Below are 22,243 nucleotides of genomic sequence, written 5' to 3' on the forward strand. Positions count from 1 at the left end.
ATTGCCAGTTTTAATGCTTTATTATGGTTTTCGTGTTCCGTATTACGTAAGTTTCTTTCAATTCTAAGGAAACATGAAACGAAGTTAATGATTTTTCGCACATTTTGTATAATGACAGAAAGTGGGAGAACATTCCTTATAATCAAAAGTGTAAAACTAATTATGAAATAATTTTTTTTAATTAAATATAATATATCCGAATGTCGAGAACAACAATAACAAAACTTTTTACTGACGTTAGTTAACAAGGGAGTTAGAAGACAATGACAGACAAAACAAGAAAACACAGAAAGTGTAATTTTTTTCGACTTGATTATAAATATAAACGAAACTGTAATGATTATTAACCCAAAACAATTATAGATGAAAAATTACTAATTAAAAAGTCATTAGCTCTTTGAAGTTCCCCACAATATAAAGTTAATTGAGAAGCTTGTAAATTTTTTCGAATCATATACAACAAAGCTATGATGAAGGCAAGATGTATTGTTTTTGTCTTGATTTTTATTGGTGTTTATTCTAAACCATTGAATTCAGTTGGAGCTATTGTGATACCGAATATTCAAAGTAAAGAGGAATGTAACAGGATTAGAAATACGTATTTCTACCAAAATGTTTGTCGCTGTTTACCGAATCATATCGCAGCTTTTAAACCAAATAATGCCGTCATAGCTTGTTTGTTTTCCGTTGGTAAGTTTTAGCTGTCGATTTCCTAAATCTTTCAAAGACTATGCTGTAAGTTTTAAGATATTTGCTGAGTGAAAGTTATTTTTTTGTGAGAAGTTATGCCTTAAAAGATGCTTTCTGGAAGAAAAATTTTTAAGTATAGATAATCTCTTAAATCATGTTTTAACTTTTCGTAGATTTATCGGAATTGACAAAGATTGCAAGAATTTACATCTCAATAAAATTTGAACTCTGATCTCAACTCGGTGCTCTGCTTTCTGTGGTTAGCGTAATACACTATTGCTTTTTTTAAGAAACATCTGTGTAAACTAACATATATCAAAGCTACTTCATACATGTCAAATATTAAATGTATAGAAAATCATTACAGGTTTGTAATGAATGAATGAAGGAATGTCAAATGCTACCTCTTTCTTCATCCCTCCACCTTTGATCTTGAAACGATAATAAAATTAACATTGATTCTTGTGAAAAATGGATTATTTTTAGTTTTATATTAGAGATTCATAAAAGGAAAAGCCCTGATCCTCTCATGATCCTCCCTTCATATAAAAAGAAGGTGGTAAGTTCGTAGACCAGGAACCAACTTTAATAAAGTTATACCCACTATGTATAAGGTTACATGATATCGATAGCGCGTTTTCATGTAATTTATTTCCTTATAAAAGAAAGGGGACCATATCCTTTGATGGCTATTGCTTTAGTACTGTTCACCTTTAATCCTGGTGCGTCATTTTTATTTAAAAATTGGCTTTCCATTGTTTTTTGTTGCTTAATTTTTTTTACAAGACATTACTGATGCAATGCGTTGGTTTCCATTTTATCTTAAATGGCTGCTTAATTACGCCACAAATTTCTTCATAACACGCACAACTTACGTAGGATTTTAATCGGACTGAATGAACATTAAACCTTCTGTAATAGTCACTTGTGTGGTTCCTTGATGACATTCCCGTGTCCTTACGTGACGGTTGTTGGTTGAAATGACACAGAATTTACTTCCCTTCTGTCATAAGACAGCTCGCGTTGGTCAGGTAGATTGTCCTTAATTACCAAATTGGTCATACTTTCACTTTTATTAGAAAGTTTTTTGGTTTCACGCATGCTGTCACAAATCACCGACTAAATGATGATTAAAAACGGTGACTTACAATAAAAGATTCACTGTTCTTGTTGTCAAGACTGCAGATGGTAAGATTCAAAATTCCATTTCGTATAAGAACGCACGTTCTAATACTAAAAGAGGATTTAGTAACGTTTAAGCCAAAAACTTCAAAAATTTTTCTTACGCATTTATATTGGATTTTTTTGGGCATCAAATATTCTTAAAAAACCGTGGAGTAACCACAGCTAAGTAATTTGTATATAGCGTAAGCTAAGTTAAGGAAACATGATATCAAACAAAATGATTGACCAAGACAAATTTTCGCTGACATCAACAATTTAGCTAGGCCGTCGCCATTTTTCTGAGAACACAATGTAAGTAAATATTATTATAACCGGATTAATTGGCGAATTGATGCATGAATTTGTTTGCTAAATGGTTCCTGCCTAATTACACTTCATGATAATATTTGTGTGGTTTGTGGTAATGTAGATGAAAGGTAAAAACACTTTCTATGCTCACAAGTGAGTTTGTAGTGGGTACCCTGAAATATACGATTAAATGGTAGTAACTATTAATCCAATACTAGAAACGCATTCACACTGCTTCAAGAACTATTACACTGCCCTAAAGTTAAATAAAATAAATGTTAATAGTTTATGTCGCAGGAAGGTGGTTTAAGGGAGACTAATTTGTTAAAACTACCTACCAGAATTTCAGAACAGCTCTAAAGTTAGATTTATGTACATCAAACTTATCAACTAGCCGGAGACTTCTTAACTGTTAATGTAACTTTAACACAGGAATAATATGAAAAATACTAAAACTTCATTCGCAGATATTCGGTACAAGGGCTACTATTTTTTGTACGGGAAAAGAATTCCAGAAATCGCATGTCAAAATCTAAATTTAAAGAGGCTATTTTTGGATTGCGTGAGTACAAACAATAACTTTTCTTTTTGCAGGTGAAAATAAAGACAATCAAAATGTGCCTGAAGGTAGTACTGATGATAGCTTCAGCCTATGGCAAATCTTAGCAATTTCACTGTCAGTGCTGTTCCTGATTGTAATGGTGTTGTCATTCGTGACTTTTAAATGGTGAGAAATATTTTTACATTGAGTGCGATAGTAAATTATGAGAATGGACCTTCCTGGAATTTGATTTGTTTTGATTTGCCAAGTATTAGTAAACAAAATTCAAAAAAATTCTGCAGCAAATATACCACGTGCAACAACCGTTTGATAATTTTTTGTATCTGAACCTCCTTTTAAAAATGAGGCATGTAAGGTAAACCAAAGATTAAATGGCTTTTGATGGTCACGGCTATATAATTTGTCTTTTTGAAATAAAATCAAGTTAAAATTCTGTGCATTGTTAAAAGAAAAAGTATAATATAACAAGTCTCATTCAGTGGATGTGCTTTCTTTGCAAGCTTTGTTATTTACATATATATTTCTGTAAATTCATATTATTTTATGCAATTTATTCTCGTAAGAATAGAATTTTAATTCTTGGGTCTGGGTTAAGATTATTTTAAAAGAGAATACAAAAAACTTTGGAAAAAATGAGTTGTACATTTGGATGTACAGCATAAATGCAATTTATTCTACCACCTGTTCTAGATAATCTATATTAATTGCTGTAGATTATCTGTATCTATCTAAACTTTTATATTTACCTTTTTAGGTACAAAAGGAAAGAAAAAGTAAGTTTATACTTTCTTGTGGTTTTATGAGTTTTGGATTGCAAAAATAAAGATTTGTTAACCAATATTTTTCATTCAGATTTGTTTACACTAACTCAAATGTTTTTCTAAAGTAAACGTCTTACTTAAGCAGGGCACCCACTCAGAATAATGTCAATTGAACATAAACGCTTAAAGCTGAGTGTTCTTCCTGTCCAAATTAACCAGTTAACCAGTCCTAGTTATTTGGAACAAACTGAACTATACGATGGTAGTTCAGTTGATAAAATATTTGGTTATCGATGTATACAATAGGTGTAAAAGAGAAATGTGTAACTTGTGTGAGCCCTTAACGATTACACTGACTTTTACCATATATCCTGTCTAGGAACTAATTGCCTTGCTAGGTATTTCTGAAGTGTCCGTGTTTAATATAGGCAACCAAGAGAACACAACCAACAATAACCATAGATGGTACCAACCTTAACGAATTAGCTCCTGGTGTATCCATAAATTCAGACATCCGTCTACAAACGAGGAGTCTCCCTGGCTCACCGATAAATCACAATACATATCCACAAATGAGGAGTCTTCCTGGTTCACCATTGAGTAATAACAATATCCATCTTCAAATCAGGAGAATGCATGGCTCACCTGTCAGTTTCTCTTCTATGCCTAGCACACCAGTAAATACTCCAGGCTGCAGGACATCATTAAACAATTATGTTGACACTAACTCTCTTGGGATACCTGCTGGTAAGCAAAAAATTACTTGGTTCGAACTAAAAACCTTATTTAAGTAATTGCATTCTTTGTTTCGGTCTTGAAGTCTAACAATGATTTCATTTTACCATTTTCTTAAATTTAGTAAAAGTTATGTTCATGTTGCCAATATAATTGTTATTACTAAGTGCATCTTATTTTGGAACATCTATGCGGGAGTTTTACCTGCTGCGTTTCCCACTCTAGCAATTCACTCCTCGTTATGGAACCTGTAATATTTGAATTTCTCGTGCGTAATTCCCGTCTTATACTAACAACAATCTCTCTTTAGTATCTGCTGATTGTGTTAGGATATTAGAACTGAGTAGTACGATAGTTAAATTTGTAACATGTACATTCAAAAGTAGGAATTTATCATGATAGTTAACTTTAAAACGACTAAACATGCTCCAAGTAGAACCTTCTTGATATAAAGAAAAATCTCGTTGTTTTAGGGAATGATAGAAACAGACAAGTTCATACTGCAACAAGGCAAGAAGAAGAGGACCAAACCATCACACTCGATGAGGTAATATAGATTTGTTTACCTCTCTTTCATATTACCGCCTTATAACATCTTTCCATGTATCTTTCTTACTAATAGAATGATAAGGCATAATTGCATTTTCTGAAGCCTAAAGATATTTAAAATAATGTCATTAGGACACGTTTAAATATTTGCAATCCTGGATAATTAAAATTCGTGACCTTCGTAGACCTTCTTTTGGATTCATTCGTTCTGTGGGTGTGGTATAGAATGTAATATTTAAACGCTCTCTACCTGGCCTACACGTGCTAGGAAGTAGCTATTCTGCAGCCTGCCAAATGCAAGGTTGTGACCATTTCATCCTTTCGTCCGTGTATGAAAAATGAATAAAAGTTATTGAAACATAGGCAGTTGCCTTTTTTCATTAATTTTGTCCACTATCGTGGCTAATTATATAATTAGATTCAAAACGGTTCGAATTTCTCCTAAAGTCATAGTAACAACGTTGTCTGCATCCGGAATTCCATGTTCGTTATGACTTGCTAATTGTGACGGAGTAGAGTGTAGAGGGCTAATTATGACAGGAGAAAAAATAATTGAAACTAATTTTGTCGTGTTTTTGTTATGTTATTTCTCTTTTCGAATGGAATTTCCTTCTTAACCCTATTATACCTGGGAGAGGCACAAAGTGCCCGCGGCCTTTTTGACTGGGCATAACTTTAGATACACATGTGATTAAGTGCTAAAATTTTGTGACTATTCCTAACTTTTATTATTGCTTCTAATAAAAAAAATTTTTCGAATAATTTTGTACTTTGGTGGGGGTATTGCTTTTTTGGGCAATGGTAATTTTTTTGGAATTTTGAAAACCGTTCACATTCATGTAAGAATGTTATAAGATGTTGTATTGGGTATATAATTATTTATTACATGTATGTTGGTTACTAAGTGGTAACCAAGGTGTTGCTAAGGTGATATATAGTTACTAGGGACAAAAAACAGACCAGATTTGAAGGAAATATCGATCCAGCATATTGACGTCATTTGGGATCCCAATGACGTCATTTTATTGTTTTCCTTACCTCGATTATCTTCAAATGTCATGTTCTACAATGTGCCAAGTTTAATGACATGAGCATCAATATTTCTGGTAGAATGGGTCTTTTTATCTTTATGGTTAAAATAAGACATTTTTTGCCGAAATGACGTCATTTTTTATCCCAATGCCGTCATTAAAATTACTTTTCGTGTGAAACACATATTTTGGTATTCATTCCACAAATCTACCAAAAATCAACGCCATATCATTAGTAACACGCGAGAAATTAAAACGTACTGAAAAATTGGGAAAATGACCATTTTTACATGTGTGACGTCATTTCTAATCCCTATGACGTCATCAAATTATTTTTTTACCTGGATTGAGTTTGTACTGTTGTTATTGTAGACATTCTCCAATTGAACCAAGTTTTATCACTTAAGCGCAAGTGGTTCAGGATTTATGACCCGCGGGCACTTTGTGCCCCCCCCCCCCCCAGGGTTACAAGGGCTAAAAAAGCTCAGGTATAATAGGGTTAAGCTTCCAACATTGTTTTGAGGAAGAAGGATATTAAACAGACATTTGATGAGGTAGAAATGGATATCGAACGTTATAATTTCGATATCCGATTTCACCGAATTGAACCACTTTTTTCTCATCTACGTTAAGATAATATACCTCGAGCAATTCTTCATGAAACAAGTTTCATGGTAAATCCATAACAAAAACTTTAACAATTTAATAATTTGAAACCATACAATTAGTTTGTTTAAGGCGTTCAAAAATATTATGATTAAAACCATTTCCCCCCGCCATTATTTTCCTTTGAGCGTTTTATAAAAATAGAGTTCTTTCTCAAATAAAAAAAAGAGAGGATAATAATAATATGATATCAATAATTCCGATTTTCGATATCAAATATCTAAAGTTATTCGACAGAGAAAATTCTTTACGGGCGGATGATAACCATGAGTATTGTGTAATGATAAAGCTAGAACTAGACTTTTTTTTTTAGCTACAAGTTATATGCGCTGAAATAAATCGAAACACTTCGAAGAACAGCAATACTGAAGTTTCCGCATCGTACGAAGATAGAAATCTGTCAAGAATTACGCGAACGGCTACGTCATAACGGCAGAAAAAACAGAAGCAGAGATTGCCTTCTTAAATTAACGCGACGAGAAAGACACAGCTTAAATAAAATTCCGAGAATATGCTCAAAGCAGAAGAAAACAGTTCTTGTTATATTTAAAAACATAGAATTATATGCAAAAATTTAAACATAGAAAAATGGCTGGCCCATTTCTTTTTTCATTTTATTTCTTGTGTAAATATAAAAAAGTTAACTTATACATAAATTTAGAACATTGGTTTTTCTTTTTATTTTCATTTCCTTTTAGGATTGTTGTCCTGGGACTTATTCAACCGTTTTTTTAGTAAACAGATCTTTTAATGTTCTTAATGTTGATTAACCCTTTTCGGTCCGAATGTTTTTTCTTTTAACTCTTTTTTTCTAAATTCGACATGAGATTTACCCGAAATAAGATTTAAAACCGGTATTTACATGGGGTTTTGAGTTGCACATGCACCATACCTTTGTACGCATGCGCAATAGCCTTTTGCGTATGCGTGATAGTTTACATCAATAACAATGCCAAAAATTGTCTGAAAGTCCGATTTTTCCTGATTTTTGCGTCAAAAAAGAAAAAAAAAATTGTAAGAACAATCATAACGGAAGATATTATACTTTCCTGATTAATAGAAATGTAAGGGTGATTTTAAAGTAATGGCGCGAAAATCTAAATATTTGGGTGGTCTGGGACCTAAAAATTTGACTGCTCTAATAGATAAATAAAAACAACTCAGTAAGTATAGCAATTTCGCATACTAAAAACGAGTTATTAAAGTTTTTTGAAGATCAGGAAGAGACTGCAAACTAATTTTCTAATTCAAGGTTGATGAGTAGCGTGTCGTTTTTCCTGGCTGACAGAGATACACTCGTTAACATCTGTGCTTTGGGTGGCATTTCACCACCTTAAACAACGTTTTAGTGCTGGTATCACCAATTTTTCCCTGACGTCATCATTTTTTTGCGAACACGTATTTACATCTGGCTATTGTGAGCCGATTGGGTAAGTAGTGGTGCGTACACCAATATTCAATCAGGACTTTTTCTTGAACCACATTAAGTAACGCAGTTGTCCTTGCAACTAGAATATTTGGATTTTAAAAAGTTTTCATGTAAGGTTTCCAAATAAGAATATTATAATAGTCGTATTTTTAGACTTTAAACAAAAATAAATGGTTGGTGGTGATGCCAATTTTTTTTGTGATTAAAGTGGGGATTACCTGATTAGATCTTCTTTACTACAACTAGCTCCACCAATTCAATCTCTTGCCGTGTAGCTGTAAAAATTTCTAAAGCCTCAACTCCTCTTGTTATTATTTAATGCTATTCTATTATTTAGTTTCTGTAGCATTGAGAGGGAAGTGTAGGGTACAACTCCACATTTAACTTATATTTATTATTGATTTTATATTTCGGTTTGAACGTATAAATACAAAGTTACAAGCGGTTGTCATTTCCTTATTCTCAATTACATTCAATTACCTAACAGGTAACTAAATTTACTTTATGCCCTAAGGGGCATAAAGTAAATTTAAAGTTGCTTATGCTTCGGTAATAAATTATTGTTTTAATACAAACGGATTCTAGGTGAAGAATTAAGTCAAAGACATCATGGACATCAGGAAAGACATCACACATGACTAAACTCAGCCATTCTCACAATTTATCAATAAATTTAGATTTCTTATGCATAACTGATGATACAGCCTTCATTATCTGGTCTGTATGTTATCTCTAGGATCCCCTTGTAAACACTTGGTAACGAACAGACTTGTGTTAAATAATATTTACCGATAGATTATGTTACAACGCTCAGACATGTAGCACTCATTAAAATTTACAAAAAGTTGCACCCTGTAATACCTCCGCGAAGTACAAAGATTTTCCAGTTAGAAAAAGTCAAACAATTTCAGCGTTTGTCCACGACCCCTCACCTGTGGTAACAGTACTAAGAATTTAAACAACAGTACAAAATGTTTGAGCGTACACAATTACATTTCAAAGTTTATTTTTAATAAATTAGTTTGGTTTATTTGATTTGCTGTAATCAAATATTGAATTCATTCACCTGTATGGATAGATTGCGACACCCGATTTTACGTCTGACTAATATTATTACAACTTTAGGTTCTCTAAAACATTCTCTTGTAAAAATGTTATGTATCGCAATCAAATTCATCATCATCGTCTTTATAATAACCTATTTCAATCAGCTTGCATATGTTTTTGTATTCTCCATAAGTTGAAAAGGGATGTGGAACGGTTAAGTCTCTTATTAAGTCCGTATTGCTTTGTGATATCATTTGATTCCTCACATCATTATTTTCTGTTTGAGGTAGGGAATATGCGTAGCACTGCAACAAAACAATAGTTACCATGAAGCATCCCATTTTTGTTTCCCTTCCACCTAAATTCACTTTTTAAAGAATTGTGGAATATATTTTTTCCGTTCTCACATTTTCTCACATTGTAAAAAACGTTGAATTATTAAAGAACTGAATAATTATTTTGCAAATTTGTTAATATAATTTGTTAATATATATTATATTGGCAACATGTAAGAGTTGTGATGGACTTTCTCTTAGAAACGATCTAGTTCAGCGGATGCAAAAAAAATGTTAATAAAAGAGTTTATAGGCCTCCTTTCTTATTTGTCGAGACCTTCTTCAGCCTGATTTGTTCTGAATAGGGAAACTAGTCTTAATTTTCGGCATTATCTAAGAGTCCTGTTGGTATAAAATTGTTGTTATGAAGACCGCATATATTTGAGAGAGAATATTGCAAGAGACACATCCGGAATTGTTCTTATTTTATGATAAATTTAGACTCGGACCATCACTTTGCACTTATTGTTATTATCACTACTATTTACCCAGGATGCATTTAAAGCTCCCATTTGAACTACGAAAGCCGTGCAAGCACAACAACCGCTCAACTAGACAACCACCTAAGATATCAATTTTTTCTTATGCTGAACGTTAAGCAGAAATGATCGAGTCACACTTTTATAGTCTCTGGCATGACTCGGTGTCTGCGAAACCAAGACCATCCAACAAGGCCACCAGTTGGTAAATGAGCTTACTGCAAATTGAAGTGATTTTTTTTCCTTGCGTTTAGCTTTAAGTAACACGCATGAAAATTAACACCAATATATTCATACATGTTGCAGTTCTCACCCGTTCTTTTTTCAATTCATCTATTTCCTAATGTGAATATGTTAAACTAGAAAAAAGCAAAAAGATTCTAATCAGAAGTTTTGATTTTCATTTTAACATGCCGAAAAGCATTTACTACAATCATAGACAGTATAAAAACTCGCGAAATTGTTTGGATAAACTTTAGCGCATCCACGGACTGGAAAGTATTCGCGATTTTCTATTTCGAAGTTTTTCAAACTCTCTGCTAAAATGAAAAAAAAAATTGTTTGGCGTCAAAGCAAGAAATTATACGAAAGACCTTTTTTTACCCTATCGTTGTGAACAAACAATGCAACAACTTATTTTTATGTAAATGACCCCATATAGTTTATGCTAGAAGATTTTGAAAGTTTTGCGAGATAAAGCTCGCAAAAGAAGGTTAAGATTGAAAAATCTGCATATGTTGTCATTTCATTTTATTCCATAACTCAATGGCTAATTTTAATACATCTGCGCATGTTTCTCTTGCGAAGATCTTCTGAAAAAAGCAATGTGGTTCACAGTGGCTCGCATGTGCTTTTGTAGCTGTTGGTTGATCTTGTTGCTTTTATATATTTTGTGATGGTTCGTGGCGGTTTGTATGCAGCTTGTGCTGGCACGCTCGCGATTTACATGTTGCTCTCATGTGGATATTTTGTTCATAGAAAATCTGACAATGGTCAGGATTTTCTTACCCGTAATTGCAAGTGCGAACAAACGACAAATGAAAAATATTTTGAGACATGTCCCCAGTGGGCACATAACGATCGAAATGACGTTATTTGGACGTTAAAAAAACGTTCCCGTGCCCACTGGGTCGTGTGTTACGTAATAAAAGCATCTAAACTATTTGCAAAATCATATTTTATCCTTTTGTATGCTCGAAAGAAACCATCATCGATAACTGGATAATTTCATGCAATGACGCAATCATTTGAGTAAAATACAGAAAGAACACCTTCCTTAATCTTTTTTTTTAAATCCTGCCCCTATCCTACTCTGCATGCTTATTATGCACACTCCTTCACAGAGGCGGAAATAAACTCCATTTCCGATCATCATCTTGCTAACATCACAAATGCCGCTTTTCTAAACCACTGAGCAACCAACAATTAATTTAGTTTATTTTTTTAATTTTCTCTAATTACTCTCTATAGTAAGGAAAGATAATATTGATAACTTTAATTCAAATGTCTTATTTATTCTTTCTAACAAATAATATTTCTGAGCGATAGTGCAGCAAAGTGAGATGTGACAAGCGTATGACAACGTGACAAAAATACTTTAGAGTTATACTTTTCATGATATCATCATTGGCAAAAAAGAAAGAACGAGAAAATGTCAGACGTCTCAAGGAAACGTGTTGCTCTAGCAGCCATATTATTTTTGAGAGGTTTTGACTTCGGGTTGATGATACCGACCATCAATTTAAGATATTTTAGCATGCTAAAAGACGAGAATATGGCTACCTACTACATGGGTATCAATTCAGGTGCATTTACATGCTCAACTTTCTTAGGCTCCTTGATTGTTGGATTACTTTACGATCGGACCAGACAGTTTAAAGTTATATTTTCCTTCCTTACTTTCTGCTCAATATCTGGCTATATCATATACGCATGCGCCAACACACCAACAGTAGCTATAGCAGGCCAAATCATTTCTGGATTTTTTCCTTCTTCCTCAGTGCTTGTGTATGCTGAAATTTCAAGAGATGCTTCTAAAGTAACGAAAGAATTATCTTTCAGTCAAATATTTGATTCACTGGCTACTACCATTGGTTCTTTGCTTAATTTTTGGGCGTTACCTGATTTGAACTCTCAGATTGGAAGTGTTAATATTAACGCAGCTACTGCACCACCATTGATATGTGCGTCGGCGTGTATAATCGTTTTTTTAGTTGTTCACATCGCACTGAGAGATGTCACTTTCCAAGACACTACGGATGAAAGAAAGCCAAAATTCAATTGGAGTCATTTTAGCTATTTCTTGAGCAATTATTTCCTTTTATTAATGTTTATCTTGCAAATATTAGTGACAGGAACATTCTTTTCATTTAGTATATTCACTCAGTCAATATTATCCGAATGTTTCAGCTGTCCCACAAAATGCGGTAGCTTAGTAATCCTCGCATCTTTTCTTGCCAAAATCTTGATATTATTTGCCATTCCACTGATTACTAGCTACATGAACGAATTGGTACTCACGATCATCATGCTCTTGGTTCAAGTTATCTTGATGACTGGAGTTGCCATCACTACCATTATAACAAGAAAATATGTTTGCTATCTAGTGGTATGTGCTGGTGTGTATTCCTACACATTCCTATGGGTTGCTTCGAATGTCTTGATTACTTCAGTCATTGGTTCGCACCTTCCCATACATTTAAAGGCAACAGGACAGGGAATAAACTATTTTTGTTTTTCTGTATCCGGTGTAATCGCGCAACCATTGGCTGGAATGTTTTTCTTCAGTATTGAGTGGTACTCAATCTCACTGGCATTTCTTATTTTGGTTTTAATTACTCTTATAAACACACATTTGTATAGAAATCGTTTTTGCGTATTAAAAAAGTAGCTAAATATTATACAAAGTGAATGTAAATGGAGTAAAAGAAATTATGGTAACGAAAAAATTGTTCGCGGACTGAAATGTCCTCAAAAATGCAGGATATAGCCACTACACTGTTAAAACACTGTTTTTAATGTGGGTCCTGCCTTAAAAATGTATACATTAAGTGTACACCGGCACTATGTACGCAATTTCCTCCACATGGCATGGACTGTCGTAAATGCACTTGCTAAACATGCCCGCGCTGTTTACCAAACCATGGACCGTAATTACAAAGCAAACTCAATAACCGCAAGGCCATGCACCACAGAAGAGTACGATTGGTGTATTGTTGTCAGCTTAATTTCTTTTTGGCAACATCTTTAGTTATTTTTTAAAAGAAAGTACATTTGATAAGTAAATACCAATATCAATATCAAGATAAGCAACCTGAAATTTAACGCAAAATTTTTGTAAATTTAACATCGAGTTTTCCGACTGCAAAAATGAGTTATTTATTTCTACTGGAGAGTTCAGTCGTACTTTATTTGGAAATTAACCTGCCTGGCTAGGTAGCTTTGTAGTATAGCTAGTCTATTTGCCAGTGAGCATAGAGAATGTTAGTTGTTAGCAACAGCTGCTTTGAGCCCAAATCAATTAATAATTTGGGGAGATTTGTGAATCATACGACAGCCTTTTGCTAGAACTATTTTCAGCAAAAAAGTTACTAACACCATTTCGCAAAGATTTTTCTTGCAAACTAAAAAAAAAAAAAAAAAAATAACGAAAATTACTTTCCTTAAATGTTCTTCTTTAAAAAAAGTGTGACTGTAATCATTCTAATAAATAAAATTTGAAGTCATCAATCATATAATATAGTTAAATCACATTTTTTTAATAATCGGTAATAAAGGATACATGAATTACCCACATTTCTATATTATTTAAAAACTTAAAATAATCATTCAAAGAATATTTATTTCAAATACACATTATAGAAAAGAAGATGAAAAAACAAGCATTTTTTTCTCATTCCTTCTCACTAAAAATTAACTTGTTAACAGGCTAATTTCGCGCCACGTTTTGTTTGAAAAATTTAGAACAAAAATTTAAATCGTCCCTGTACGATCATTTACCTTTAAACGGAAAAATAGTAAATCAAATTTGCACAGACAGCGAAGTAAATATATTGCCACCATACCCGTTTGTTAAGAACGGAAGAATGTAATTAGAAAGTAGGCTCTATAAAAATGTTGTGGTTTTCTTTCTACTGAACTTGATTTTAGATCTTTTTATTTGATAAACCCTTTCTTCTATTTTCACAACAGTAAGTCAACATTTTTGTTCGGTCGTTCTTGTGTTAGACCTAGTCAGAAGTAGGTCTAGATACATCAGTTACCTACCACCTTGGTAAAAATACGTTGAGACTAGTTAACTAAGTTGGAAGTTCGCTACTAATTGCGGAGGCTACTTCTATATTAGATTTACCCGTTTAAAACTTTAAAACTTCACTTGTCAAGGCTCAGAATGGAATTAGGGCTTAGGTTTTTAGTTAAAACTTCTTAAAGGTGCTAATTCTTGCTGACGTTACCATGTGGACTATTTTGGTGTACAAACGTGCTGGAGAATGCAACTAGAAAATTTCAAACGCTACAGGCCTGGCCTACGTGTGTGCAAAATTACCATTTGCTGTGAATTTGTTTATATTTGAGAAATGACGAAAGAACTGTCTTTGCCTCAATATTTTGTACAAGATTTTACCTATAGCTATTGTTAATTTATAACATGAAGGTCGATTTAAAGAACAGGTGTTTAATATACAGGAGGATCATCTAACAGTTCAGTCCACTACCTACAGTCACAAAATGGCTATTGTTATTTAACTTTATTAAAAAGTTTCAATCTAAAGGCTAACCTTTAGATTGAAACTTCTTAATAATGTTATTATACCAGAGAAGGAACTGGCTGCACTATCTTAACACATTATTGAAATTGTTGAACATTGCATGCAGGCAAAGAATAAGGAAAGACACAAAGTAAAGATTTAACTTTTCTGCGCTGAAAAAAACACGGCAATGGTCATAATTTTCGATATATTTTTGTAAAACCAAAAAGGTGTTGATGCTTAAGGGTTTAATATATATAGATAAAACCTTTTTAAAAATTATTTTTCAGCTATTTTGCAATCGACCCATGCATTCGCCACCAACTTTATGATATCCCGTGAGTGTATATAGTTAAATATTTTTTAGATACTTTATCTAGTACCCTATTATGGCCGCCCACTAAAGGCGCTTCAAGGTGAATTGAACTAAAGTAAATTAAAATTTGCGGTGCATTCAATTTGTTGGCGGATATAACTTTTGCGTGTGGGTCACGAGAGCCCATTAAGGGAAGCGAAGATGTACCCAAAGTAGCAATGTGTCCCTTTAAATGCAAGTTGCTGCTTCAATCAAACACTCTGTCACAATGTGTACGTTCTTCTGATACCAGCACGTTGGGGTTTACCAAATGTTGCTAAATTGTCGCGATGCTAGTAAAAAAGCTAATCGGAAGGTTGCGATGCATATTTCATTCAACCAACTGGCCCAAGTTGTTCGTGAGCGTCTTTGTTACACACCATCTGGATAAACTATCTGAGTCAATCACTAACATATTGCCGCACGTAGTGTAGTGGGTCGGTCTGCGGCTCTCACATCTGGGAACCGCGGATCGAATCCCGCTCACTGCTTGACAGTATGTTAGTGATGAACAAAGTAGTTCTTCTTCATTATAGCGTCTTTGTTGTTGCCGAGGAACATGGTCTCAGGCACTTTTGGACGACAGGGCTGGCAAAAACATTTTGAATATTGACGTGAATGTTGTTGTATGTTGTCATAATTTTTGTTCATAAGCGTTAATCAATACTTTGTATTGAGGACCGTGAAATTTGTTTGTAAATATCAAGTTACTTTTCTGAGCCATGTAAAATCATATAGTGCAAAGGTACACCCTAGATTAACTACTTAGCTTGTTCCAGCTATTTATGCTTAATTTAAGGTGTATGCTCAGTTGTTTAGAGGTGCTGTTTATACTATCCATCATTTTTTTGTTCTTTGTGTTATGTTTCCCCACCTGATTGTTACTAAGTCGCAACTTGGGTTGTAGCTACCTAGCTATAGTAGCAGCTAAGCTAAAGTAAAAATAACCAAAGGGTTATATAGCTGTAGCTACAATAAGCTATTGTTCATGTTAGTTAAATGCAGCTAAGTGGCAGTATAAAACTTATACTGAAGACGATACTACGCTCTCATAAAATTTGGCTGGCTTGATTTTTTTGTTTTAAAAACTAAGTTACGTCTCTATGCGCCATATTAATCTTGACTAAAAAGAAGTGCTGACTAAGAAATCGTCATAATTATGTAAAAATGAGAAAGCCAATCATATTTCAAAAACCGGTCAGCGATAAAAGATATTTTTCGACGTCTTCTTCTATATCAAAAGGAAAAAAAACAGGAAAGAAGAGTGAATTTACTAAATATATATGCGCACAAAAAATAAATGACCGGGCAATATTTAAATTTGTTTTATAAAAATTATATTTTACTTGATAAAAACCTTTGAATAAAACTTACCGAAAACCTCTCGCTTTGCAAAACATTTTGGTAAACCAATCAGAAGAAATATAAGCTTTTTGCACAGTAAAGTTGAAATATAATATAATGAAAATTGTACTCGTTTCTCGGCAAGGAATATCAGAGTACGACAAAAACCCATATGAAGGGGTGCATAGAGTTCGCAGAATTATTTTCCATGAATTTTTTCCAGCGAACTATCGACGCGAAGTTAAAATTGACACTCCAGCCTTTAGTTTTCAACCGCACAAAATAACTACATATAGAAGAAGGCTAACAAACCCGGTAAACGAGGGCGGGTTTTGTAAATTGTATTTACAGCACAATTTACTGTTTATAACAATTTTTTGTATCGTAGAACCTCTTGATTTTTGAAAATATGCTATAATTCTATTTCCGTATCAGGTGGGAACACTTTTTTTCTCAGCAATTGTTCAATTTAGTAAATGAGAAATTTCGTAGTTGTGCGTCGTGTGATTTTTTAGTGGATTGCAATATGTTATGCTACATTGTATTTGTTTGCCTGATGAATCGACGCAAAACAAATATATTATCCTGATAAAACATTAGATGCAACTGACTTTCGCTTTTAATTGTACTATCTAAATCGTAGAAACAATTGTTAGAACATGGAGCGGGGAGAAATTTCTTATCTCTAACTCACATCATGCCAAGTATGAAAGAAAATTGAAGCAATGGTATTTCTTCCAATATGGTATATGTCCAATAGGGAAAATCCAAAATAAGAATTTTTTGGGTTGTATTTTATAAAATAATCACGTTTTATAATATGTTAAAACTTCTATTAACAAAATTGTTGACAACACAAACATTATCAATTACCGCCTTCTTCTTCTTCTTCTTCTTCTTCTTCGTCGTCATAATAATAATAAAATCCATCCAGTGCGCTAAAATTACCGTAAGTTTGAAACGTAATTCTTCGCTGAATACTGTCATCTTCGTTATTTTCTGCATTTGTATCATCTACATGTCTTATACCTTGCACCATATTATCTTCCTCAATATTTTTCTTTTCTGCTTTGTTGTTTTCTGGTGCCGCCCAACTACTTCCACCATTGTCATCCAAATGAGGTATTGCATATGCGTAACACCACAACAAAACAAAGCCCAACTTAAAGGATCCCATTTTTATTCTTATTTTTATTCTCGACAATGTCTTTACTATTAGTGATTTATATTAACTTTATCGTTTATTAAATACTACTTATATTTTTTCTGCGTTAATATTACTTTGATATGCTTTCCGTGTACAACAAAATAATTATTCTGTGTGAACTATTTTAAGGAGCAGATGAATAACCTCTTTTTTGAAGCTTTCATATCATGTATCTACACTGCTCACACTCCTAAAAATACCCGTTACCAAATCCATCTTGTAATCTGAACATATAAATATACCTTTTATTCCTCCCTTTTTTCTGTATAACTTATAAAGTAAGAAATACTATTTTTAGCAAATATTTATCCCGTGTATTGTCGTGGGAATTATGAAAGAAATAAAAAACTGTGATATTGCATAAAGGAAAAGCGAAAGAGATCGTAAGAAAAAACATCCTCTTCTGGAAGAGTGAATTTACTAAATATATATGCGCACAAAAAATAAATGACCGGGCAATATTTAAATTCGTTTTATAAAAATTATATTTTACTTAAGATGAAAAATATTCTCTCTTTAAACACCCACTCTGTTAGAGAAATGAACAGTGACAGGTTAAAGATTCAACCAACTCATAACTCACCGTGGATCGAAACCTGCTTGCTGTGGGGTAATATAGCAAGTATTGGTATAACCATATCAGTGGCAAATTGGTTTTTAGGCCTTGGTTGGTGAACGGTTCAGACTTTCCAACAGGAAGAGAAATTCGTTCAGTGCGATCAATTCCGCTGACCAACTAAAATCATTATGGTAGGCGATTTCTCATCTATCGAGGCCATGCGTACTTGCTGCTTGCAGGATTATTAAAACAATTTAAAATTAGTTCTGCAGGGTTCAACAAAATGATTTTCCACAATTTTTTGGTCCTGTTAACAGGATATTGTTATTTTTCTTGTGACCGCGCTTCAGACATTCCCTCAGGGCATCAGCAAAAACGTATTTATTGATTCTATTGTTTCTCAACACTTGCCTTGCACACACCACCCAAGTGCCGTTGCAGCCGTCTACGCAGGCTGTGTTTAATTTTTCTACCACAACGTCAAGTCTACATTTTCTCTGTCGCTCGATCGCTTTAGGGGCACTGTATATTTTTCAAGTTACAGAAATGAGTTCTTAGAGTAACTTTGAAGACTTGTTCAAGATAAAATTGAATAAGTCTAGATCATTTTCAGCTTGTCTCTGGTTTGCCACTGACATGAGCTGAGTGTCACCTTTTATGTCGTTTTTAACAAGAAACTTGGCAACATCACTGTTAGATAAGCGTCGTTTAGCTGAAGCTTCCGGTTTTTGTACTAGACGCTCCCAACGCTGGCGTTTCTTTGAGTTTTGGGAAAGCCGAGTGAAACTCCGTTTTGACGCTGGTTATTTGGCATTCTTTAAGTTTGGGTGATTTGTGCTGTGCAAAACCGAGTTAAATGCTTTATATTTGCAAATATAACGGTATGCAGCCAAGTACCATAGTTTTTGGATAAGAAGTTTACAGAAATCTTACGTGTCTTGTAAATGTGCTGATAAAAGGGGTGCCAATGACGAGTTTCACTCAGTTTCAATGCCATGTGGTAGTGGTAATGCTTACCATCTGCATGATCTTCTGTACAAGTAGCCTAGTGTTCAACATTAGCCTTAGACGTCCCTATGGAAAATGCTTCTAATAAGATGTCAGTGAACGTCTTTTAATTTGGAACAACACTTAGATCTGTGTTGAGTAGGTTGAAATATACGTTCTGCAACTGTCTTTGTTCTCAAGCTTCTCATCGCTCTTTATATTGTTTGCCATTCTATGTTAGGTTTTTTGCTTTATTTTATACTTTATTTTAGGCTAGAATAAGAGCTTATTTCTGGTGTTGAGTATTATTTGATTTCACTTTTGTTTTCTTCAAATTTGGCCCTTAATTTTTCTTATCATTTTACTGGATTCGTTAAAGAATAGTAGTGTCAAAGAAACTAGGTTCAATTCTACGTGTGGGTGTAACAAATTCGGGTTACAGATACCTTTATGACCTTCTCTAGGAAGGAAAAGTCTTTTCATTTTTTTTCTTGAAATTCAGACAATTTCGGTCAAAAATAATGGCAGTAAACCCTTTTTACATGTGTAACAAGAGCAGGATAAGTACAAAGCCCCCTTTATCAATGTTCAAAAGTCGTGCTAACACGTTTCCAAACATTGAAGAGGGGGTAGAAAAGGATTATACTGCACTTTCTGTAGCTTACTGCCAATATATTTAACCGGGATTGTAGTTCCATCAAAGTTCTTTCTATTTCTCTTCCCGTCCCGCAGAAACTGTAATTTTTTTTTGATTTCAAAATTGAAATAGTGCAACGTGATTGGGCGAAATAAAAATCGATGACTTTCCTAAAGTTTCTTTACGCCTTGTCTTCGAAAGACAAAAGGTAAACAAACTTAACCAACCTGAGTGATAGAAACACTCTCTCCCAAGCGTCTGTAGTTTAGATTGTGATGGCTGTACAAAAAACCATGCTGGATTTCTTTTTGTTGATTGGACATTTCGCTGAAGTTGTTTTTATCTAAATCCTAAAACTTATTATGGCGATCTAGATTTTTTTACCTAAACCTTCTTTTTTAGCAGCTGCACAGTAAGTATGATTCTGTAACAATGTGGGAACTGTGCTTGAGTATCAGCCGCATGTGATGCAACACCAGGAGCAGGCCAACCTGTTTAACCTTTCGGGAAAAATGAAAAACAAACGATTGGATTCAAGCTTTAAAACGAAGAATAAATATCCTGTAAAAAACCTTCTCTTTTCTTATTTTCTTTTCTTTTTTTCTTATGTTATCTTATCTCATATTATCTCAATTTTATAAAAATTTCGGGTGGTTTTGAATAATGGCTAACATATAAGATTTTAAGAGGTATGAGAACTAAATATGTAGCATGCATGTGAGTAACAGATAACTATAGAAAATCAGTTAGTGTTTTATTTGTGCTGCATAGCAAGAAAGAGTTAATAAAAAAATCGGCAGGAGGGGGCCGGATCGAATATAATTAAAAATGCCTATATGATAGGGCTGTCAAATGCCACCGGACACGACAAATCCCCGCGATATTTACCTAGGGCGCATACTAAAAATTGTCGCATGACCTTTGTGTGTACAAAATTTTTTACTTCTTTACATTTTTGGTGAGATAAGAAAACTTAAATGCAGGTCTGCACATCTGTGAGGCGCGAGGTACCTTGCAACAACCAAAAAGTTGCACAAAAATGCAGCCGTTATTGGCGAGCGTGACCTTTGCGTACCGTTATTATATATGAGTACCCATGCGCCAATGGCTAGTTGATAAAACACTAAAATCTCTGTATAAGTTCATGGAAATGTTAAAAAATTATAGCTGAAAAAGCTATTGTTTCAAACCTTAACACAATTAGAGTGGTGATAACAAGAAAGTATGGTTAAAGTATTGAGAAGCGAAAATTGACTATAGGGAGAAAGCAAAGCAAAAATGGTTGATGTAACTTTTTCTGGTAAAAATAAAAATAGAATTCTAACGTCACCAAAATGTAAGCCAGTTAATTTCTTCTTATTAAAATATTTAAGATGATATTAAAGAGAATCGGATCAGGGTGATGCATGCGAAAATAGAAACTGGGTTTTCCACAGTTTATTACCGGTTGTTAAAAACAGACAATAGTCTAAGCCCCAATAAGGGATGTTTTATTACTTTAGATTTCGGGAAACATATCCATAAATCATAGATAAATAAATAAAAATCATTTAGCAGTGTAACAGGGGTCACAGACGCAGTCGATTATGATTCTGCGTACTCCCCTGTCGTAGAGTTTAGGGCGTTGTCAATAGTAGTTTGAACTTTTAATAAAAAAAAGAAGAAGAGTTAACTTTAAGTTTAGAACTAAATTTAAATTTTGTTTGTAAATTACAACATTGACGTTTTGAAAAAAAAAACACACATTCGAGAGACGAATTAACAATCATTAAAGATCAAGATTAAGCATATCCATAAATGGAATATCTATAAATGTATCACCTGGAGCATGAGATTCCGTCGTAAATTTTGTAGTGGCGATGGTGGTTTGAATTGATTGAGATAATTCGCTTGCCTCCATGTTTCCATTTGAGGCAGAAATAGCTGACAATTCAGTTGATCCATCTGTATTTGTATTTGTAATAGCAGCACCGTACGGTAGCGATTGGGATAGTTCGCTTGCTTCCATGTTTCCATTTGAGGGAGAAATAGATGACAATTCAGTTGATCCATCTGTATTTGTATTTGTAATGGCAGCACCGTACGGTAGCGACTGGGATAGTTCGCTTGCCTCCACGTTTCCATTTGTGGGAGAAATAGATGACAATTCAGATGATCCATCTGTGTTTGTACTTGTAATGGCAACACCGTACGGTAGCGATTGGAATAGTTCGCTTGCCTCCACGTTTCCATTTGTGGGAGAAATAGATGACAATTCAGTTGATCCATCTGTGTTTGTATTTATAATGGCAGCACCGTAAGGTTGCGATTGAGACATCTCGCCTTTCCCTGTATTGGAAAATGTGGCTGAGTTAGCTTGTACTTGATTAAGTGTGTTTTTCATCTTCTTTCTTTTTTTTTTCGCCTTTTTTATTTTCTTTAATTTATGCTTTCTTTTTATTTTCTTCTTTTTCTTTAAAGTCTTTAGACTCTTCATTTGACTTTCATCATTTGATGTGCTTCTGGGAAACGTTATATGTGCAGTTTGCATCATTCTTTCTTGCGATGGTAATAATTCCACTTTAACGAAATGTTCATTTTGGGTTACATCAGCAGATAAGGGATATGACCAGCATACAAAAGGACAGAATATAACAAAAGTTAAGATGA

General features: G+C 33.8%; 2 protein-coding genes across 2 annotated transcripts; one reads left to right on the forward strand and one right to left on the reverse strand.

Annotated features, from left to right (window-relative positions):
• Positions 1-436: 436 nt before the first annotated feature.
• Positions 437-7,127, forward strand: LOC130649373 (uncharacterized). The gene is made up of 6 exons (XM_057455640.1): positions 437-690; positions 2,758-2,890; positions 3,480-3,498; positions 3,915-4,233; positions 4,695-4,768; positions 6,781-7,127. Exons 1-6 carry the CDS (start codon positions 468-470, stop codon positions 6,895-6,897), a joined length of 885 nt encoding a protein of 294 aa, XP_057311623.1. The 5' UTR covers positions 437-467; the 3' UTR covers positions 6,898-7,127.
• A 14,235-nt stretch (positions 7,128-21,362) lies between these two features.
• Positions 21,363-21,977, reverse strand: LOC130648673 (uncharacterized). Its single transcript, XM_057454729.1, has one exon. It carries the CDS (start codon positions 21,975-21,977, stop codon positions 21,363-21,365), a length of 615 nt encoding a protein of 204 aa, XP_057310712.1.
• Positions 21,978-22,243: the final 266 nt, after the last annotated feature.

This window comes from Hydractinia symbiolongicarpus, chromosome 7 (genome assembly GCF_029227915.1).
Source record: "Hydractinia symbiolongicarpus strain clone_291-10 chromosome 7, HSymV2.1, whole genome shotgun sequence".
In the NCBI taxonomy this organism is placed as follows: domain Eukaryota; kingdom Metazoa; phylum Cnidaria; class Hydrozoa; order Anthoathecata; family Hydractiniidae; genus Hydractinia; species Hydractinia symbiolongicarpus.